This window comes from Cibotium barometz, chromosome 4 (assembly GCF_041138505.1).
Source record: "Cibotium barometz isolate CiBa-2024 chromosome 4, ASM4113850v1, whole genome shotgun sequence".
Lineage (NCBI taxonomy): Eukaryota > Viridiplantae > Streptophyta > Polypodiopsida > Cyatheales > Cibotiaceae > Cibotium > Cibotium barometz.
In genome coordinates, this window is record NC_141049.1 from 54,066,123 (window position 1) to 54,088,912 (window position 22,790).

A 22,790-nucleotide genomic window follows, 5' to 3' on the forward strand; every position below is an offset into this window, starting at 1 on the left:
TCCAAACCTACCTTTTGTCTCTTTAGGGCCTTATTTTTATTGCCAAGAATGTAGATGGTAGAGTTTCTAATATTTCTCTTATTAAGAATTAAATGTTACCATAACATTTTTTAAAAAATAAAGTTCAAGCCATAATAAAGAAAGTAAAAAAAAGGTAACATGTGAAAACTTATCATTCAAGGCTTGTAAAAACTCTCCAAATGTAATCATATAATAGGACATAAAAGTATCTTGGGACACTTTTATCTTTTGTAAAAGTAGCGTTAAGGACACTTCTTTGTCTCTTACAAAAGTAGTGTTAAGGACACTTTTTTGTCTGTTACAAAAGTAGTGTTAAGCACATACAAGTATGTGGAACCATATGTGAGTTATAACTCTTAAGAGAAGAATATAGGAATCATAAGTTAATGTTCATGTCAAATATATATTGTTTTTTAAAACATAAGAATTCAAGTAGTTCGGTCTCTATTGCGACATTCACTAAGGATAAACCTTAGAACCTTAGGTGACAGTGCCAAGGCATCTAATTGGTGTAATGATGGGTTTAAGGTGAATGGCACCTAGATTTGTGCAGGTCATGGAGGAGGACGTCGTATGGAAGCTAATGCCACCTAATTGTGTAAAAGCTTAGGAAGGAGGCGCTCTTATCGAAGCTACCGTGGTGGGAGGTGGGCATAGATGGTGGGCGAACTTGCCGAAGTAGGTAGAGGATGACGAGGAGGGTGTAGTAGCGTGCAGAAGCTCTCTCTCTTTTTTTTTTTCTTTTTTTTTTGCGTTAGGAGGCGCCGTGTTACGTGCCGGGATGTTCGTGGGATAGTGTGTGGTTTCATGAAATCTCAATTAACGGGCACCTCTCTTCGTTAACGACGGACCCATCAGGTAGTTGAGTAGGCCGTGCATATGGCCACCCAAATTAGCAGTATGCATATCCTTTTGAACCCAGACGCTGCCTGACTAGTACGCCCCCCCGCTTGTGAGCTTGCATTTTAGTAACCTGCCTAATGCCCCATTATAAGCTTTGTTCTATTCTATTAATCTCCCATTGATTATTAGAACCAAGAATATGAATTCCACTTGGAATGATTCCTCTCTTCGCAACGAAGCAAACCTGCAGCTCCAAGTAGAGGAAGATATGGTGATTCTTTCTATCAGAAGCTGCTTTGAAGAGAATAGTGATCAGCTTGTCGATGTTGAGCTTGGAGAGATGAAGGCACAGGCAGCTCCTGTGAGCGGGAGTCATGTGATGACGACTATGATACCATTTGAGAGCATTATGGAGTCTAATGAGTTGGGTTTTCATCAATCACCTTTGAAAACCTTTGAGATAGAAGGCAGAAATTTGTGCTATAAAGCTCCTAATTATAAGACGTCAGTGGCCAGTGTGGTAGGGAGGCTATGGAGAGCTGGTGCAACAGATGCTACTGGTGAAATGAAAGGTGGATCTAGCTCGTTCATTTTGAAGAATGTGAGCTTTGTGGCCAAAGCGGGGGAGATTCTGGCGATCGCGGGGCCGAGCGGTGCCGGGAAGTCGACGCTGCTGGAGCTTTTGGCCGGAAGGATACGCCCGTCGGGTTGTTCCGGCAGCATTCTGGTGAACCAGCAAGAGATGGCGGCGCCGACGTTCCGGCGCATATCGGGCTTCATACCACAGAACGATGTGCTGTTCCCGATGCTCACAGTGAAGGAGACTCTGACGTTCAGCGCAAATCTAAGGCTCCCGGCTTCAACATCCAACGCAGAAAAGCAAGAAAAGGTGGTCGCTCTAATGGCAGAGCTGGGGCTAACGCATGTTGCTGATGCTAGGGTTGGCAATGATGATGTGAAGGGCGTGTCGGGAGGCGAGAGGAGGAGGGTATCTATTGGCGTGGATGTGATCCATGACCCTGCTGTGCTACTTCTTGATGAACCCACCTCTGGCCTTGACAGCGCCTCCGCCCTTCATGTCGTCGAAATGCTGCACTCCATGGCTAAAACCCGCTCTCGAACCATCATTCTAAGCATTCATCAGCCTGGCTACCGCATCATACAGCAAATCAACTCCTTCTTGCTCTTAGCTAATGGCTCTGTTGTCCACCATGGCTCTCTTCAGCTCCTCTACTATCAACTCCTCGCAGCAGGCCACACCATCCCGGCTCAGATCAACGTGCTAGAGTATGCAATAGAAGCCATTAGTGGTGGTAGTAGTAGTAATACCCTGCTCAGAACCCCATTCATGAATGTAAGTAGGGCAGCTCGCATGCTTCAAGAAGACCTTCATGAAGCTGCTGGTTGCAGCTGCATTGATGCAATAATGCAAATCAACGGTGGGATTGTTAATCATGATGGTGGTATAAGTACTACTACCATCGCTGCTAATTGCATGCAAGAGAAGCCTTCCTTTGCAAACAACAGTGGGAGGGAGATAATTGTACTGTCCCAAAGGTTTGCGAGGAATGTTTTCAGATCACACAAGCTATTCACAGCAAGAACACTGCAAGCTTTGGTGACAGGACTAGGGCTAGGGACGATCTACATCAACGTGGGCTTCAATGCAAGTGGGATGGCAGAGCGCTTGGGCTTCTTTGCATTCACGTTAACGTTTCTTCTCTCCTCTTCTGTGGAGGCCTTGCCCATCTTCTTGCAGGAGCGCCATGTTTTGATCAGGGAGACATCAAGAGGAGCCTACAGGGTCTCATCCTACGTCTTTGCCAACCTCCTCGTGTTTCTTCCTTTCCTCCTCCTGGTTGCCCTCCTCTACTCCCTCCCAGTCTACTGGCTTATAGGCTTAAGCAAAACCCCACCTGCTTTTTGCTTTTTCCTCCTCGTGGTGTGGCTAGTACTCCTCATGGCCAACTCCTTTGTAGCCTTCTTCAGTGCATTGGTCCCAGATTTCATCATGGGGAACTCCCTCATCTCAGGTGTCATGGGTGCTTTCTTCCTCTTCTCCGGCTACTTCATCTCCAAAGGGAGCATGCCCCCTTACTGGAGATTCATGCACTACATTTCTCTGTTCAAGTACCCCCTCGATGCCCTCCTCATCAACGAGTACTCTAGTTTGGAAGCTGACAAGTGCTTTGGCCTGCATTTGCCTGGTGGTGCTTGTGCTCTTACTGCTCATGATGTCCTGCAACAATTAGGCCTTCGAGAGGAATGGAAGTGGCCCAATGTGGCCGTCATGATAGCTTTTATCTGCTCTTACCGATTCTTTTGCTATATTGTGCTCAGGATCAAAGTCTGCCAGAGAAGTAGATAAGGCCAGCTACAGAATACATGTAATAGTTCCTACATCAATAACGCAAAAGCTCATACCTTCCCAAGATCAATGCTTAAGCCGCTTTTGTAAGTCAAATTATGCCCTCTCGTATATATTAAACATGCGGAAACGTTTCTATCAATAATTAAATCTATGTATATTTTTTACCTTAGTTTTCGGCTTCCTTGGAAGACTATGCGATGCTTAATTAACTCCACAGTATGACTGTTTTGATATCTATAGGTCTTACACTGTCAGGAGGCCTTCCGATCAAACTATTAGTTAATTAGTTAATTGTTTTTTGAGTTTTTATTCAGAGGAATGTGAGGATTGTGTTTACGAGAGGTTTTAATGGGCCCGGTCATTACTTCCAGGGATCTAGCAAAGTCAATCTAGCAAAGTCTACGTTCACATCTCTCTCTCTCTCTCTCTATATATATAGTAATCTACACGGCAAGCTACTACTAGGTTACTTCCTCACAATTTAATCACGGAATGTGAGGATTGTCTTTACGAGAGGTTTTAATGGGCCCGGTCATTACTTCCAGGGATCTAGCAAAGTCAATCTAGCAAAGTCTACGTTCACATCTCTCTCTCTCTCTCTCTCTATATATAGTAATCTACACGGCAAGCTACTACTAGGTTACTTCCTCACAATTTAATCACTTCTTTCTTTCTCTCTCTCTCTCTCTCTCACACACACACACCTTCTTCCTCTCTCAAAAGAGAGAAAACTTGACTTCAAATGAGTACTTCACATGACAGTTTTACATCTTGGACTAACTTGCACTACATTGAAATGAATAATACTTCACATTATAATCCAATAACGTATACAACAAATCACTTCGAAGTTACTTCTTTTATTTATGGTTTAGAGAGAGCCTAAGTTGAAAAGAAGTGGTAATTAAGCATGGTGATCATTGCTAATGAATATCACTACAACAGAGAAATGAAGGCCATAGCTGCGAAAGGCAGTCACACGAAATAGTGAGTGTTGTAAGTAGTGATATCGATGGCACCGATTGTGACATGGCTATTTCATAGGTACAAATTACATAGGTACTCGCATGATTATTTGCTTTTATAGCCATGAAAATAATCATGCAGATAGCCATATTGACTTAGAAAAAATTGGATTCCCTTGCCTGGGCCACGAGATGCATTGTAATTAATACCCTCATTACATGACCTACCTACCTTTTTTTCATTTATCTCATTCATTTTCTTCCTTCCTTGCTCTTCCAAAAGCATAGTGCTCTCAATCACAAGGTATGTGTCTCCTCCCTTCTATGTTGTTCAATCAAAATGTATTGCTTCTTGTGTTGTGCATATAAAAACGCACCTACATGGTAATCACAACCATATGCAAGCTCCTCCTCCTCATCGTTTATAACCTCACCACTATATTTTTCTTATCATATGGTTTGTTGAAGCCATCTAATAGAAAGAAATTCTGGAAGTTGAGGGAGCGAACCTAGGTATGGCAATGCTTGGGTTGTTCGACTCTTTCTAAAAGTCAAACAATCTCAGTCTCTTTCGCTCTTTGCTAGGTTATACCTCTCTTTCACTCTTTGCTAGGTTATACCTCTCGATTCGTTTCTCCATAGCACGTGAGTTCAGGATGCAAATTTTATTAATCTTCTCTCATAATGCCATATCCATTGTTCTATGAAGGCCTGCCCTTGAGGCTCTTCCCTAACGAGTTGACTATCCTCTTCTTGTGTCCACAATCATGGCATATCTGGGTCTGATGTACTAAGAAAGTCTGTTATGTATACAAGATATTCTTGAACAAGCCATCCCATTTCCATACTATCCTCAAGGAAAGCTCTTTGATCAACAAAACCTTTTAGTGTCTTCATAAATCTCTCAAGGAAAAACATCCATCGGCTATGGACAACCCTTACTACTACCTCATCAACAACCACATGATCCAGTAGGTGTAATTGAATGGTCAAAAAACTTATTGGAAAGAATTTGTCCACCATTATAACTACTTCAATGGAGTTTAGACGAGCTGCTTTGAATGTATTTCTTCTAATCGAGATCGTTCTTTGAAATCCACCGTACCATTACACCAATCTTGTATATTGTCGCTTTTATGTCCTCTCGGTGGTGGCAATCTTTAATGGCTATTGGTAGTACAAACTATAAGATTTTGAGCCAGTCATCATGAGACTTCAAGACACTAAGCTCTTCATCATTTGTAATTCCCTTCAAGCAATGCATGCAACCAATGGAGTATGAAACTCATTGATACAATTCTTTAGATGTCATTTCTCTTCTTTGGTCAAGACCTAAGGTGCTCTAGGGAGAATCACCTTTCTATGAGGTCTTCTTCATGCCCATAAGTGCTGCATGCAATCCACCTCTAGTAGATCATCCCTTTGTGTCTTGCTCTCTTTACTAGAACCTATGACAATTTTCCAAGCATATTGGCTATGTTTGTTATCGGGTGACTGCTCCCATCTGTTGAGATGTCAAGCTCAACATAACCTCACACTCATGAGGCGCTTGCGTGAACCGTTCGACATTTACATCACTGGCGGGTTTAGTTGGCTGGCATTGACATATCTTCGCCAGAGATTCTACAGCTGGACTACACGAACTAGTCCACACCTGCCCACTCCACTTTAGCATGTTCACATTATGGACCACTTGTATATACTCTAGTATGTGTGTTAGTCACTTTATCTCCTTTGTAGACCTCTTTTGTTGAACAAAAAGAAGAAGAATTTTTAGCCTCTCATCTTGTATGTTCTCTTCTAGGGTTTGTGAGAGTGTGTGTGTGCTTGCAAGAGCTCAAGCTCCCGTCTCCCCTGCATCTTTTCATGGTATTAGAGCCTGCTTCATGCTAAGAGCCGAGTAGCACAACGGCCTTCTATATCCACCCCATGGTTGCTCTGCAAAGATGTTTTAGGTCTTGTTTTACAACCATGACATCTCCAGAAACATCCTGTAGCATGTTATCTTTGTGGAGTTCTGGTGGTTTGCCAGCCCCTGTGGTCTCCATTAACCCTTTCCCCCTGAAGTACTTGGACCACTCATGCCCTACTAGGGTTACCTTCTTGTAATACTTTCGAGAGGCATATTGAGTCTTCCTATAACTAATTCTTCTGTGAGCTGCGTCTCCCCCCCCCCCCCCTGCAGTGTGATGGAGTTGCTTCCTCGCACAGAGCAACCTTATGATTTCTTTGGTGGCTGGGTGCACCAGGATTGTATGCCATGAAGAAAGTTAGGACAGGGTGCAAGCCGTTTATCTGCATACAAGAAGGTAGAAGAAAGTGAGAATGCATTCACAAAAAACCGAAAACAAAAAACCTAAAAATAGTTTTCGTGCACTGTATTGTGCATGAATGTCATGCCACCCTCAAGCTAGCATGACCAATGAATATTAAAAAAATAAATTCTTCAAAATAATATGCCAAGTTTCTTGAAGCGTGCCCTCATTAATTTTCTCAACCTCCACGTAGTGGATAACTGGCGCTACCTCATTAATGAAAGGATTCGGTGGCATCGGCCCATTGTATAGTCGAAGGCGATAGCCGTTCCTCACCAGCTTCTAGAACCGCTCCCCTATGTGTGTTTCGAGTAGGGGGTTCCATCATAGAACGTTTCTACTATCTAGAATGGTCCACTCCACCAGAGCTTCAATCTCCTCGGGTGTGGGCCCATCCGTGATTGTAATAGGAGGATCAGGTCTTCCTCTTCAAACAACCGAAACCTGGAATGTCGGTCCACCCACTTCTTCCTCCTCTTCTAGATCACTGTGGTAATGAAGAAACTGGTGAGTCTATCCTTTTCCAACTACATGAGTTGATCCAGACGTTGCTGAAGGGATTCCTCCGAGCTCAGGTTTTCTGCTATGGTGATCTTGATACTGGGTACCATGAACTCCATTGGCACCATTGCTTCAGTGCCATATACCAGTTTGAATGGAGTCATCTCTATAGATACCTTATAGGCAATGCAGAATGTCCATAATGCTGAATACACTTTTCATCCCAATCAGTGAGATTTTCATTCACTAGATTCTTGAGGATCCATGATTTTGTTTGTGGAGTCTGCTTGACCATTGGCATGTGCTGGCAAAAGCGAACAATAGACGGTGGACTTCTTATGGATAATCAAGCGTTGGGTGACCAATTGGCAAATGACATCATTCACAAAATGTTTGCCCTGATCACTAACCAGCTCAATCAGACATCCGAACTTGCTAATGATAATCTCATACAGGAACTTGGTGGTGGACTTGGTTGTATTGTCCTTAAGAGCTCTTGCTTCCACCCACTTGGTACTGTAGTCGATGACCACCAGAATGTACCGATTATTGGTAAAGCAGGTTGGTGGCTTAAATGGACCAACAAAATTGAGTCTCCATTTATGGAATGGCTCCAGTAGAAGGAGTGAGGCATCCAATCTCTGTCAGTCAGCTGACCGAGCCTTTGGCATACATCACATTACTTTGCCAATCTATAGGCATCTCCTAGTGTAGTCGGCCACCAAAGACCAGCTTGGAGTACCTTTCTCCCAATCACCTCCCCTGCAAAGTGGCCGCGCCACTTATCCCCTGATGGGATTCCCATAGGACAACCTCCTAATCATGAGGTGGAATGCATGGACGGAGAATCTAGTGAATGCCCCTCTTGTAAACTTGTCCGGCTATCACTTGGAAATTTCGGCTTCGAATAGCCATCCGCTTCCTCTGGTCCCGAGAAAGGTTTTCCTCCATCATACCTGTGGCCACAAATTGCAACATTTCATCATACTAGGTCGAAGGGATTGGCACACGACTGCCCTTGCTGCAAATAGCTCCACATCCAGTAGATCATCAACCACACCGATTGGAGTTTCACCAATTTCCAGTCGAGAGATAGGTGTTCTGCCACTATATGGCTGGTTCTCGAGGTGTGCACTATGCTGAACTCGAATTCTTGTAGGATCAACATCCATCAAGCCATTTTTCCTACCAAACTCTTCTTACCTACCAGATAGAGCAATGCAAAGTGATCCACATGGAGTGTAAATTTGTTGCCTAGTAGCAGGTAGTGTGGCGAAACTTGTTGAACAAGTTAATCATCCCAACGCCTCCTTATGAGTGATGAGTGAGTGATGGAGTAGAATAATCTCCAGCTGGCATAGTAGACTAGGTAGAACAACGTCTTGTCAGTTTCCTACATTAACACACTCCCAATCGCCACATTTGATGCATCCACAAACACATGGAATGGCAATCCCCAATTGGGCGCCTGCACAATGGGGGCTTCTATCAGCATCAACTTGTGGCATTTGAATCCAAGTTGTCACATTCCTCCATCCAATCCAAGTTGGCGCGCTTCAACTCCTAGTTCAGTGGAATATTTACATGTGCCAACTGTGCTAGTTCAGTGGCAGCACTGCTACATGTGCAAGGTACCGGAGCATCCAACTATGCCATGGGACTTGCCCCAAAAATCTTCTCAGCTCCTTCACATTTTTCAGAACTAGAGCTTTTCGAATCACCTCTACCTTGGCGCTGGGTATTTTGCAATGCCCTCTTGAGACACTATGTGGCTAAGGAGCATATTGCTCTGGATTGCAAATGCACATTTTCCTGGGTTCAAGCTCAGTTTAGAACCTCTACATTTTGAGAAGAATAACACCATATGCGTAAGGTGTTGAGACAGGACATCCCAAAGACACTAAAGTCATCTGAACACCCGCATCATGAAGCTTGTCAAATGCTCGTAAAACATTTCCTGAACCATCTCCGCTAAAACGTGGCTAGAGCATTCTTCAACTCAAAAGTCATCACGTTGGATGCGAAGGCACCGCATTCAGTGATGAATGTTTCTTTTCCTGATCCTGTGGTGCCATCTAGACCTGATTATAGCCACTAAATCCATAAAAAGGAGTACATTTCGTGAGATGAGCTATTGCATCCCCAACAGAGAATCCCAAGTTGACCAATCGATCGGATATATAAAGCTGACATACAATAGCTTATCTAGCTCCTCCTTCAACCTTTTAGTGTAGTTCGGGCTCATCCGATATCTTTGAGCTGTCAGATTGGAACTACATCCTCCTTTTCAGATTGATCCTCCTCTAAGGTCGGCCTATCGACTTCTTGCTCCTCCAGAGCTATAATTTCCACGGCATTCACTGTCGGTGGGTCAGACGTTGACGCTCGAGCGCCTTCCACCTTGGCCCCATGTTTATTCCAGATTTCGTAGTTAGACTTTCGATGACCCAGTGCATGATGGTAATAGAACCAGGTGGAATTTGGAGCGGGGCACTGTGCACCTAGGATATCCTTGGGAGAAAAAATTACTCCTGGGTGAAATGGAGACCTTGTATGGTTCCTGCTGTGCTGCTGCAAAGCCATCTATGGGGCAGTTTAAACTGGTGCCACAACTAGGGTTGGTTGTATTGCAGTTTGGTGGATGAGGTGCTCTCCTTCCATTGTATCTGCTGTTGCTGCGCAAGCATCAGTGTTATGCATTGGTAGTCTTGAAAATTGCACACTAGAGTGTATTCAAGCTGCATTCCTCGGCCATCTATGGGGCAGTTTGAACTGGTGCCACAACCAGGGCTTACTGTATCGCAGTTGGCTAAGGTGATCTCCTTCCATTGTATCTGCAAGCATCAGTGTTGTGCACGGTAGTCTTGAAAATGGCACACCAGAGTGCATTCAAGCTGCATTCCTTGAACGCACACCAGAGTGCATTCAAGCTGCATTCCTTGGCCACATGGCCATGATTCAGACATCTCGTGCACCAAGTGCCCGATCAGACTTTTTGAGGGGATTTCGTTCCTTCACTAGACAACTGAGCCATGGCCACAACAGCCAATTCCTTGGTCGCTCTCCTCGACTTCTTGCTCTTTGATTATGTCTTGCAGTTTTTTCGATTCCTCACTTGACTCTGAATGAGACATTAGAATCTTCCTCCTCCTTATCATCCAAAGAGTCAAAAGTGTGTTTTTTTTATTTGCTTTCACTTTTGCTTACTTTTGCCTTTGACAGATATCACTAGCACTCTCTCCACTCTGAGTGCTTAGTCAACCAACTACTCTAGAGTCAGAGTTGTGAGATCCGCACTAGCACAGCTGCCTTTTTTAGTTGCTTACTTGATCCCTTTTTGAAGTAGGAATTAAAGATCTCTCCGCTTGGGGCCGATTGGCCGCATCGAGTCTTCCACAACTTTGTTGCATAGTCTTCCACTGTTAACTTTTTCTAGTTCATCCGGCATAGATTATCCAACACATGTGGCACGGAGCTTTTATCCTCCCAAAATCTTTGGAGAAAGGCATCCTTGATTGCATCATAGGTCGAAAAGTGAGCATACTCATATTGAGCAATCTAGAGAGCCACACTCTTTTGTAAGGTTGGTACAAAAGTTTCCTTCTTCAGATTCTGATAAATTGTCTCGCGGACATTCACACACCAAGCACTGTCAAAGAGAAGAATGTGTGCATTTGCATCCTCCGAGGATTTCCCAGAGAATTTTGGATACTTCACCGTGACTGCTAGTTGTGGAAGTGTGTTGTAGTGATGAAATCAAGGAGGGGGTGGCAAGGGCTGAGGGGGCGGTGGGTGTTGTTGTGGCAATTGGCCCCTGATGTCCAGAGAGGATGAACGGGTTACAGACTCTTTGTTATCCTCAAAATCCTCCTTCTTTAAGTTTAGTTTTGTTGCTATTGGACGAATCCCTCTAGAACTATCAAGGAAAGTAAAAGATGACCATGGTGGCAGGTTATAGTAGTTGATTAGGCAAACAAGATATGTATACCACAATAAACTTCATAAGCCAAATGGATTGACTCCATGCTAGTCTAAGGCGAATGTGATGAGGCTCCCCAAAGTACATCCACTTCTCTTCGATATGCCTCCGGGCACACACATAAAGTCATCTGTGGATCTAGTGTTCTGGTGCCAAGTCATTAAAGATGCAATGAATTCCATCTGAACATTGTTTAAATATGTGGAATGATGGGGAAGTGTCATAAGACTCTAGTAGGGACCTTTTTTTCTTGGACATCTTGCCTATATCTTGATGAACCAAAATGTGGACACTCATGAAGAGCGGTGTACACTTGCCGAAAGAGAATACAATTCTTTGAACAAGCATGGTGTGTGTTGTAGTCCATCCCTATGGAGTGCAGCATTGATTTTTTGTGTGCACATTCCAAAGGCATCCCATTGTCTTTTGGTATAATTTGATCGTTCAATAACCTATATGATATAAAACAATGAACAATAAAGTAGAAAGATGAAAGACATTCATGTGGCATCCACTTTAATCATGCAAACATGTGAAACATAGAGAGAGAAGGGACACATACCCCATAAGTTTTAAAACGTTCGTATAAGACCACCCTACATAGCTCTTTCTCCCCTCGAGAAACATGCTCCACACGTTTTATGCTATCTACTTCTTGGGCCATTTCATGCTCGACATTATGATCATCTATTCCCTTGCTTGTGTCGTGTATAAGGGCATTTATCATGTCGTCCATGTCATACTCTAGAACTTGATCTGAGTCTGTCAAAGCTTGCTCCTCAAGTTCCAATCCCACCAAGCTTGTCTCTGCCCTTGCTCATTTGCTCTGCGCTCAGGTTGGATATCCATGTGATAGACCAGTTCATTGTTGTTTGGACGCACATTGAGGCCACTAAGTAGATGTTGCAAGTGCTCCACTGGAAATATGCCCCATTTTTTGGAATGCTCATTGTAAATTATTCAACGTTAGGCAACTTGGTACTTGCAAGAAGAATATCATTTTCTCCTCTAAATCAATGAAAATTGAAATGTTCATAGCACTCACAGGCTCCATGTATGTTGAATACGCATGAGCGAATATGGGTTTAAATTAGGGGGAGGTGGAGCCTTTTTTATATTTCATGCATGACTTAGTCATTATATTCTAATTTTAAATGGAAAGGTGTCGTTCCGCCAAAAAAAATAAATTTTGAATGATAATTCGCATGTTAAAATGATAGGTAGAGGGAGTCAAAGTAAACGTCAGAATATTAAAAAAAAGTGTTTTTGATGTGTTTTTTGATAGTTTAATCAACGGATATTTCAACGCTTATTTAGACTCTAGGGATTTCTAATAGAATCGCGCGAAGTCACTTATTGTGTTTTCGCATTTTTTGCAGGTTTCAGAACATATGCTTATTTCTTTGGTATTCTCTCCTCTCTGCACCTCCCCCCATCCCTTAGGAAACCTAAGTCCTTCCCTCAACTCTTCATTCTGATTTTGTGTGTATATCTATCGTATGTGTGTGTGTGGTCTTTCAAAACTACTAACATGTGTTTTTTTTGTTTTGCAGGCTCACAAGTTCTCTTTGGTCTCTCATAAGGCAAGCCCTCCCTTGAGACTCAAGCTAGTAGGTAGCCCTTCTCCTTTTCCCTTGCTTTTGATTCCTTTTCGTTATGTGTGTGTGTTGTGGTGTGTGTGTGTAGCCCTTCTCCTTTTTGCCCTTGCTTTTGATTCCTTTTCGTTATGTGTGTGTGTTGTGGTGTGTGTGTGTAGCCCTTCTCCTTTTTGCCCTTGCTTTTGATTCCTTTGTCCCCTTGCTTTTGATTCCTTTGCCCTTGATTTTGATTATGTGTGTGTGTGTGAGAGAGAGAGAGAGAGAGAGAGAGGGACAGAGAGAGAGAGATTTCATTGCTTTGCTAATATTTCTTGTTTGTGTTTATTTTATAGGTTTTTCACTTCTTTTCTCGTGAGGCTCAAGCTCTCTCTCGTGGTCTCTCCCACTTAAGCCCTCCCTCGAGACTCCAATTAGCTTACAATCTCTCTGGTAAGCTCCCTAATCTCTCTCTGGTAAGTTTCCTAATCTCATTATCAGTGTTTAAAAAAATTGCAAGACCATTCTTTTGATGTTGCCCCTGCATGTGGGCTTTGGGTAGGTAGATCCTTCAAGACCATGATCCTCTCCTTATTAGAGTGATGGCATAGGCATGGGCATGATGATGCCCCCATGATTATGCCTTACAAGTTCTAAACCCTAAAAACATTGGTGCCCTTGCATAATCATGCATATAACCACCTTTAATTATGTGTGTGTAGACCATGGATCGCACACTAGACACACACCTGCATACATGCCCAACATTTCCCTAGTGCCTACTCCATAGGCAATGTCCCCTAGTCAGTTTTACAATTTCATCTCCCAAATGAGCCCCGAGCAAAGGGCTATGGCTCAAGCCTACTTTGGGGGAAGGGCTCCAGCACTTCTACACCACACACAACCATCACAACCCACCACAGCTTCAAATAATGAAAATATTTGAAACATCGATCATGAAACCATATCCTACTTTTTTGTAAGTGAGTAGAGCACATAAACCATATTGTTAAAAACCATAGAAATTTGATGTGTTTTCAAGTCAAGAGCTTACCTTCGAGATATAATGCAACTCCCCAATGTGGGTACACAAGCTCACCCATCACCTCCTCACTTCACTATTAGCACACCGGAATGCTCCATGGCTATGAGGGTGGCGATGAAGGAAGAGCTCTATATGTCTAGATGGAGGCAAGAAAAGGGTACATTAAATCCCCTTCCCCTTTTCGGGTTCCCACTTTTAGATGTACAATGTATTCTTACCTTGTTGGCCCTTCTCAAACTTCACTTGAGATGTTTCCACTAGAGCTTTAGCTATTTCAAGTTTTTCAATTTCCTCTTCGGTGTTAAGTCATTAACCGACTCCTCAGGGAATTCTAGGTCTATCATTGGTCTGTTGATCCTTTTTAGTGTAGGATCTGCCATTGTTGCTTGCAATCTTATATCTTCTTCACTGGATTGGCCATGAATATATGGTTTCTTTGTCCAAACTAGCCTGAGTTCGAACCATAGTTTCACCCTTGCCCACTTTCTTGATCCGTCATCTTTGGCCTGGTTTAGAGGGTTGAGATCGATAGTTGAACATCTAACTCATCTTTTCTCTATTGTCGAGCTTGGGCATAAGTTAAAACATTTAATGGGATTGCTATACATCCATGGTGTGCACTAATCATGCCAGGAACTATGGTATGATTGGCAGATGTTAACAGCGCTTGATTTGTAAAGACAATATTTGATGAGGTGACGACACACTCCACACTTGAAACATTCATTATTTGCACATGAGCATATGGTTGAGCTAGCATATCTACTTTAAGTGAGCATTCTACTTCTCGGTGGGGTCCTTGGCAATGAAAGAATTACAATGGCACATTACAATGACATTACAATGAGGCTCTCCTCATAATCGAGTTAATATCTCGTCCTTTCCACTACAAGTTGTTTGAAACATTGGTACTTGCATGGCTCCTTTTATAACATAGAATTCAAGCATGATATCACCTAGCTCCTCATAATAGTCAAATTGTTTATCTTGGACTTGTGAGAATACTCACTTTCTTCTAATGGTTCTTCAATCACGTAGCTTCTCATTGTTTAACTCTGGCTTGAGAATCTAGTTGGCAAGAATACTCACTTTCTTCTCATGGTTCTCTAATCAAAATAAGATTAATCGGTGTTAGCTTAGGTGGAGGTGGTTAAGTTGTCATAGTTGTGTAGCTGTCTCCCAACCCTACTTTGAGCCTTCTAAAATTAGCCTAAAGGTAGCATACGCTCATCTAGAGATTGGACTAGATCGTGGGCTTATGTAGCTGCATCTTCTTGAAGTTTTTAAGACTCAATTGATTCTAGAGCTCTCGCAGTCTCTCATCATATGCATTGCCTCTTTGCATATGTAAGCTTTGCTTTGTGTGAGTAAACATTTGTATTTGCAATTGTGCTTATCTGATTTCTTCCTCTACTTCCAATTCCTTTGTAGTAGGAAATAATGCTTCTCTAATCCTAAGAGAACTGGAAACATCTCTCCTAATCTGAGAAGTGAGTTATGGTTATGTAGAGGTACTTGTTGCAAGAGTCTATCCTTGCAAAAATACTGTTGAGGGTGGTATTATTTAAGTACGTGTTCTACCCTCAATATTCTTTAATCCTTTACTCAACACTTGACCATAGTCAGATGATTGATTTTCTTATTTGGTTTCTGGTTATAATCCAAAGTCCTTGGCGCGGCGGCATAGTCCAAACGGTTATAGTATTTTATGGGAGAAGATATAATCCTCTCATCCAATTGCTTCTCAATTTTCGGCCATGGATTTTATGGGAGAATATATAAGCGTCTCATCCACTTTGTCCTAATTCTCGGAGTACTCTCCATGGATTCCTCACTCTTGGTTTTAATGGCTTTTGATTCTCTACAAGCAAACACACTCAGCTCTACAAGCAAATGCACTCAGCTGGATGCTTGCCGAGTCACTAGATCCCACACTTAGGTAACGTGAGAATTTTAGGTGGTTAGATGCACATGAGATCGTCTCTCCTAGATTTTTAAGCACATGAGACTTCATCTAGATAGGCAAAATTCTACTCACCACCACCTATTTCAATGTTTCATCAACTTTTTGGTCTCTATAGAAGTGAGCTTTTTCACAGCATGGAAAATTAACACACCGACTCCAAAAAGCCATGTAAGTCGCAGATTAGCACACAAGCATTGCCACGCCAACATAGAGGTCAACATATAATTTAGCGCTTAAATCCGTCCCATCAATAGACAAGTTTCATGTTAGCTACATGGAAGCACCATGTCACCATACAGAGCCACGACATCACCTAGGCCCATACCAACGCCACCACGTTGGGCAGGCAAGCTAAGACATGCTTGGAAAACAAGCACTGCATTAGCACATGAACACCATGCCTCCACATGAAGCCATGCATGGTTGAGCATTATGGAATGTCACGTGTGGTACACAAAGTATACTGATTTTGAGTGATTTTGTTTGAAATTACTTGGAGGTAGGTTAAAAAGCATGTGCGTATGGGGTTAAAAGCTTTGGACATTGAAGTGACGTGTTTCTTTATAAGCCGAACACTTGGCACTTGCGAAAGTAAAGTGGAGATTCTTTTGCCAAGGGACTACGTGCTGACGTAGCTTGCTCTCTTTTGAAGGAATTGATGGCTCTCATCACACGGGAGAGAGTTGTTGAGAGCCAGAAGCTTTATTCTATGATAATAAGGCCACTGCACTGCATGTGGAGATCACGAGTGCCTTTGGAGGCGGTACATACTAGGAGTACAAGCTCGGATTGCTTGGTTGTGGCTGTGGTTTGGCGTTGATAATATCTTCTGACTGCACTCGACTGCAAGATTGCACCTCTCAGTCTTAGACTGCTTCATCCCAAATTTCTTTAGGTTCTCGTTGATGCAGCTCCCCTGTGTTCTTTAGACTTTGTTTGCGCCCTCCTGCAAAAGCTTCTGTCAAGCGTCCGTCATGACACTGTTCCAGACTCACGAGAGCTCGTTGCAGTCTCCTTACAAATGGCAATATTTTAGTGGTTGCAGGCGGAAATCTGTTTATTGTGGGCGCTGTGGCAAATCCGGTCCACATCACACCTTACCATCCAATAAAGATGAAGATTCATGGCTTTTCCTACAGTCATTCTTTACCACCTTTTAGCAGCTTGCCTTTATTTCTGGCAAGAAAAACAGATTTTATTTTTATAAGGTAAGAAAAAAACAATAAAACAGATCAGAAATTGATCACGAGGTTTATGGAGGGAGGGAAAGAGATTCAAAATTTCAGTTAATGTAAGTTTTAAAGCAAGAGGGAGGACAAATGAAGTAAAATTGACTTTAAAGTAAGACGTATAGTGCATTTAACGTGTCATCCATTAGTTGCCTTGACGTTCTCCTCAAATGTTTAGCCACCTCACAAAAGTTTTTTTAAAAATGCAATCCATATTATATTGCTCTCTTATTGTTTTCTCTCTCTCTCTCTCACACACACAGTTGGTCTTATATGCTCTCGTGTTGCATTCTACCAATGTTAATACCTCTCTCTCTCTCACACACACACACACTCAAGCATGAACATTTGTGCATGTATGGACACTCTCTCATGTGGGTCCGTGCATGAGCACTCGCTCATGCATGGACATGCATGCACACACACGCAAGCGTGGACACACACACACACACACACACATACACACATATAGAGAGCTACTCACTTAGGGACAACTCTCTGTATCCACTTCTAAGAAGATCTACCCGTAAACTGACATTCCCTCCTTTAATTTTCATCTTGAGCAACTACAAGCATGAACATTTGCTCATGCACTTAAGGACAACTCTTTGTATCCACTTTTAAGAAGATCTACCCGTAAACTGACATTCCCTCCTTTAATTTCCATCTTGAGCAATTACTCTAATAACATGGCCTATCTAAAGGTTTAAAATGGTAAAGAGCCCCCCACTCCTAAGAAAAATGTATGAGGGCTAACACTATCTCATCTAAAGGGACCCTTTCTGATGGTAAATAGGCTGGGAATTTTCATATTCTTCACGTACAAAAACATTCATCCCAAAGTTTATACATCTTTTACATGTCGAGGTCTTTCTAGAGCCCTCCCAGAACCATTTTTGTGGTTAATTATTTCTAGTTTAACACAATGATTAAAGTACATGCCCGAGTTTATCCATTATATATACAATCTTTCAAAATAGATAAATGTGAGATAGTGTTTACACTTATGTAGAAAGATAAACTTCCTTGTGTTGACAATCTTTTAATATAAACTTAGATAGATTTCCTACATTTCCACAAGCATAGCCACTCAATTTTAACCATGGATCCCCAATGTTTTGTCACCTCGATCACATTATTAGATCTTGTGATATGGCGATGGAAGGGTCATATGTATGACTCCCCAAAGTACACGATATATAATTAGTGTAATTGATGAGCTTCACAATCAAGGTGCTCATAATCTCATCACTCTTGCTTTACATGACACAATATATTTTACAATTTTGACACTTAAATTTGACACTTTTTATTTAATATGGAATAAAGTGTTAGCTTTACCATGTGGAAATTTACAACTCAGAGACTATTATTCATTGAAATATTTTGAAGGAAAATTACATTACAAGATACATATGCTTATATGTACCTTAATGTTAAAAAAAATCAATTCTAGATCATAATTTTTTGTAGTGTACAAAGATTCTCTATAAGGAACATAAACTAATATATCTCATGTCAAAGTAGAATGAAACACATCAAGGCAACGATAGACACTTAAAAAACTCCCCAGTTTTAGGATAGGCACTACTTGTACTGTTTCTCCCAATCTTGATGGATTATTTTAATAACTTTGGGGGGATTTCCAAAGCCCCATCACTAGTTGTACCATTTCCTCCAATCTCTTGAATTGATGGATTATTTTAATACTTTTTGGGGGTGAAAGAAGGGGGTTATTTATGAAAGGTTTTGGTAGATATTACGTGTTTTCAAGCATGAATTGGACCCTTTAATTTTGATGGATTATTTTAATACTTTTGGGGGGTGTTTTACAAAGGATTTGGTAGATATTGCTTGTGTAAAAGTACAAACTGAATCGTTGTAGTTTTGAATGGTTATATATAGTCGTAAATGCACTTAGTCCACTAGGATATACATAACATGAAGGGCCCTACACTGTTAGTTTTCATAGTGAGAGTTTGACGTATTATTGCTAGACGATTCTACTTATAGACCAATCTACTCAATTGGAAAATTGTCGTAACCAAAGAAGTGAATACAAACCACATTGCAAACACAAAGTAAGTTTTGGATGATAATGTCTACATGATTTCAAGCTCACTTTGTTTTGTTTACATATACAAACATGAATATGTGTGAGGATAAGCATCTTTCTTTCTCACAAAGGCATGGCAAAAGGGATTATGTCCCCAACCATACATGTAATAGAAAACACACGGACGGTCTTACCTTCATATCCTTACTTTAACACATACATACATATGTATGTATGTACATATATATGTATGTATGCCATATACATACATACATATATACACACACACAGACACACACATGCATATATGCACACAGACACACACATGCATATATACACACACACAGACACACACATGCATATATGCACACACATAAATATATGTTTGGTGCCTATATATATGTGTATGTGTACACACACACACATAATACATACATATGTGTACATACATATACATATATGTATATGTATATGTATATATGTGTATGTGTGTATGTACATACCTACATACATACATATATGCACACACATGTGTGTGTGTGGACACACTTGGTGATGGGCACTTCTTAGAGGAGCTTCTGAGTCCCTTCTGATCCCCTGAAAAAATAATGATGGTAAAACATCCATTAGAAGGTTAGTCATAATCAGGATTTGTTGATGCTATGCCGGAGCCCTCTTTAATGTCTTTTGTTTGGGTGACTAGAAATTATTTCCTTCACGCGTCATGTGGAAGAAGGAGAACAGGTTCTAGTTCTAGTTATATTCAAGTGAACGTATGACGAAAAGATCAGTTCAACAATATATATATCTTCACCCAAATTAGGATTCATTCAGCCTAAGATCCGGTAAAAAAATAATTTCCAGAACACTCGCATTCATAATCTCGTGAATAGTTGTACGTCGACATCACGTATGCACATACGCCACAGTGAAATTTGAACCCGGGCTCGCGTCGCCATTTCGCACCCGTGGACGGATTTGTCCGTGTCCAATGTGTCGTCCACACCTCGCTCCTATATATACCCATTTTCTACCCTTGATCTTTCAATGATTTGCTCATAGCAGCCGCAGTTGACTCTCTCACTGTGCTAATTAGCGTTCTCAATTCAATGGTCATAAGTTGAGTCGCTACATATACGCCTTATATAGCTGAGGTTCTAAGCTCATCCTTCCTATGAATAATTCCCAGCCTAATAATAATATGACTTCTCATCATGAATGCCCCCAGGAGGTTTATCCGTCAAAGAAGCAAAGCTTGCCTTCAATATTAGCAAGTAATGCTGATGCCGGTGGGATTGTATTTGAGAGTGTAGGAAAGCCAGTGCAGATAGCAGTCATGATTGATCAATCACCACTTGGGACCTTTGAAATTGAAGCAAACAATGTTTGCTACAATGCACCCAAAACAGTTAAGATCGGGGATCAATTGGCTAAATTTAGCCTATGGAAGAGCAAGTGTGAGGGCAATGGTGGGATGGGCCAATGCAGCAAAACCTCGATTGTGAAGAATGTAAGTTTTAGAGCCAAAGCTGGGGAGGTCCTCGCAATTGCTGGGCCAAGTGGGGCTGGAAAATCAACTCTATTAGAGCTTCTGGCGGGGAGAATTCGCCCAAGTAGCCCTGCTCGTAGCATCCTTGTCAACCAGCAGCCCATGCATGTGCCCACATTTAGACGCATGTCCGGCTACATACCCCAGAGTGATGCCTTGTTTCCTCTATTAACTGTGAAAGAGACTCTATTGTTTAGTGCAAACCTGAGGCTTCCTTGTACAATCTCGAAAGCAGAGAAAGAAGAGAGGGTTAATTCTCTAATGATAGAGCTTAGGTTAATGCATGTTGCTAATACTCGCATTGGCAATGATGATGCGAGGGGTGTATCAGGAGGAGAAAGAAGAAGGGTATCTATTGGTGTAGATGTGATCCATGACCCTGCTGTGTTATTGCTTGATGAGCCCACTTCAGGTCTTGATAGTGCTTCAGCTCTTAATGTAGTTGAAATGCTTCATTCCATGGCTAAAGCTCGCTCTAGAACCATTATCCTGAGTATCCATCAGCCTGGCTACAAAATTATCCAGCAAATCAGCTCCTTCTTGCTTTTAGCTAACGGTTCTGTTGTCCACCATGGCTCTCTTCAGTCTCTACAGTTCCACCTCATGGAATCAGGCCACAAAATCCCACCTCATGTGAACATACTAGAGTATGCCATCGAAGCTCTTGCCTCAAACAGTCTCAGTCCTGCAAGCCCTTTAGAGAATAATTCATCAAAAATAGATCAGCTTGATAATCCTTCAAAAGGTAGCTGTAATAAGTTGCATGAACAAGACCAGCTAATTGAGGCAGCTGGGGGGCGCATTGCACTGCAAATCGATGGTGGGCAATTGTTGACATATGATCATCAAAGCCATGAAGTAGAGATTGCAGCTCCTACATTCGCCAACAGCAATGTGCGAGAGGTGATCATTCTGTCGCAAAGGTTTGCAAGGAATGTGTTTCGGACATACGAGCTCTTCACAGCTCGAGCGCTTCAAGCATTGCTTGCAGGATTGGCACTGGGTACACTGTACATTAATGTGGGCAGCAATGCACGTGGGGTGGCGGAGAGATTAGGGTTTTTTGCATTCACGTTAACATTCTTACTCTCATCAACGGTGGAGGCGCTGCCGATCTTCTTGCAAGAACGGCAGGTGTTCATCCGGGAGACCTCGAGGGGAGCCTATAGGATCTCATCTTACCTCATCGCCAACCTCCTTGTGTTTGCACCTTTCCTTTTCCTGCTTGCTCTCGTCTTCTCTGTCCCGGTCTACTGGCTCATAGGATTGAGCAACACCCCTGCTGCTTTTTGCTTTTTCCTCCTCATAGTGTGGCTAGTCCTCCTCACGGCCAACTCCTTTGTGGCCTTCTTCGGTGCACTCGTCCCTGACTACATTATGGGAAACTCCATCATCTCAGGTTCAATGGGTGCTTTCTTCCTCTTCTCCGGCTACTTCATCTCCAAGCAGAACATGCCCACGTACTGGAGATTCATGCACTACATCTCCCTCTTCAAATACCCCCTAGATGCCCTCCTCATCAACGAGTATTCCAGCTCCCATGGCAAGTGCTTTGGCCTGCTTTTACCCGGTGGTGAATGCACCGTCACGAGTGATGATGTGCTACTTCAACTGGGCCTCCAAGAGAGCTCCAAATGGTCCAGTGTGCTCATCATGGTGTTGTTTGTTTGCATATACAGATTACTCTGCTATATTGTGCTTCGCTTCAAGCTGTGCAGGAGAAAGAGATAGGCAAAATTCACGAACCTCGTGCTTTTTGCGGCAAAACAAGAGGATCTTGATTAGTTTCTGAGCAGATTGTGTAATAGTGTGCTTAACCTCACTAATTCCACATGCAAGAGGATTGATGTGCCCATGAGAGAATGCACCCCTGCATGGCATCGGAGGTTAATTTCTGAGAACGCCCACGATATTAATCTTCATATTTTGAGCTTACCTTATGAATTTATCAAATGTTTGTAATTACCCCTTCACTCAATATATGTGTAGCCTCGCGGCCAGGCTCGAAGGGGCCGCCTGCACCTTATTACTATTATTGTTTTGTTTGCAAGCTCTTATCTTGTTGATTGTATAGATGTGCACATGATTTGCTAATGCAACGTCGATGTTTTTGACCATGCGTTAACAGTTAGATGAAAGCAGACCAACGCTGGATTTCCAATTCTTTTCATGAGTTTTAGTATTTACTATTAAAAAAATTGCAGAAAGAAAAGAAGCCCTTTATTTTATTTGATTTGACTATAATTGGATTTCCTTCTTTTCATGGCAATTTTTTCAATTAAGGATCCTGAAGTCGCCTCTATGGCGCATTTTTTAAAAAGATAAGCTCTTCTCTTCAATCACATCCTGCTCCATCCTACACAATCTTGCATGATT

General features: G+C 42.1%; 1 protein-coding gene and 1 pseudogene across 2 annotated transcripts; both read left to right on the forward strand.

Annotated features, from left to right (window-relative positions):
• Nucleotides 1-381: 381 nt before the first annotated feature.
• LOC147639403 (ABC transporter G family member 10-like) lies at nucleotides 382-3,470 on the forward strand. Its single transcript, XM_086790904.1, has one exon. It carries the CDS (start codon nucleotides 1,064-1,066, stop codon nucleotides 3,230-3,232), a length of 2,169 nt encoding a protein of 722 aa, XP_086647030.1. The 5' UTR covers nucleotides 382-1,063; the 3' UTR covers nucleotides 3,233-3,470.
• A 16,434-nt stretch (nucleotides 3,471-19,904) lies between these two features.
• LOC147639404 (ABC transporter G family member 10 pseudogene) lies at nucleotides 19,905-22,464 on the forward strand (annotated as a pseudogene). Its single transcript, XR_015264812.1, has one exon. The product of XR_015264812.1 is annotated as an ABC transporter G family member 10 pseudogene (transcript).
• The last annotated feature ends 326 nt before the right edge of the window (nucleotides 22,465-22,790 follow it).

Excerpts from the sequence above, each read along its gene's own strand:
- LOC147639403 (XM_086790904.1), top strand. The coding sequence starts at position 1,064 with ATGAATTCCACTTGGAATGATTCCTCTCTTCGCAACGAAGCAAACCTG.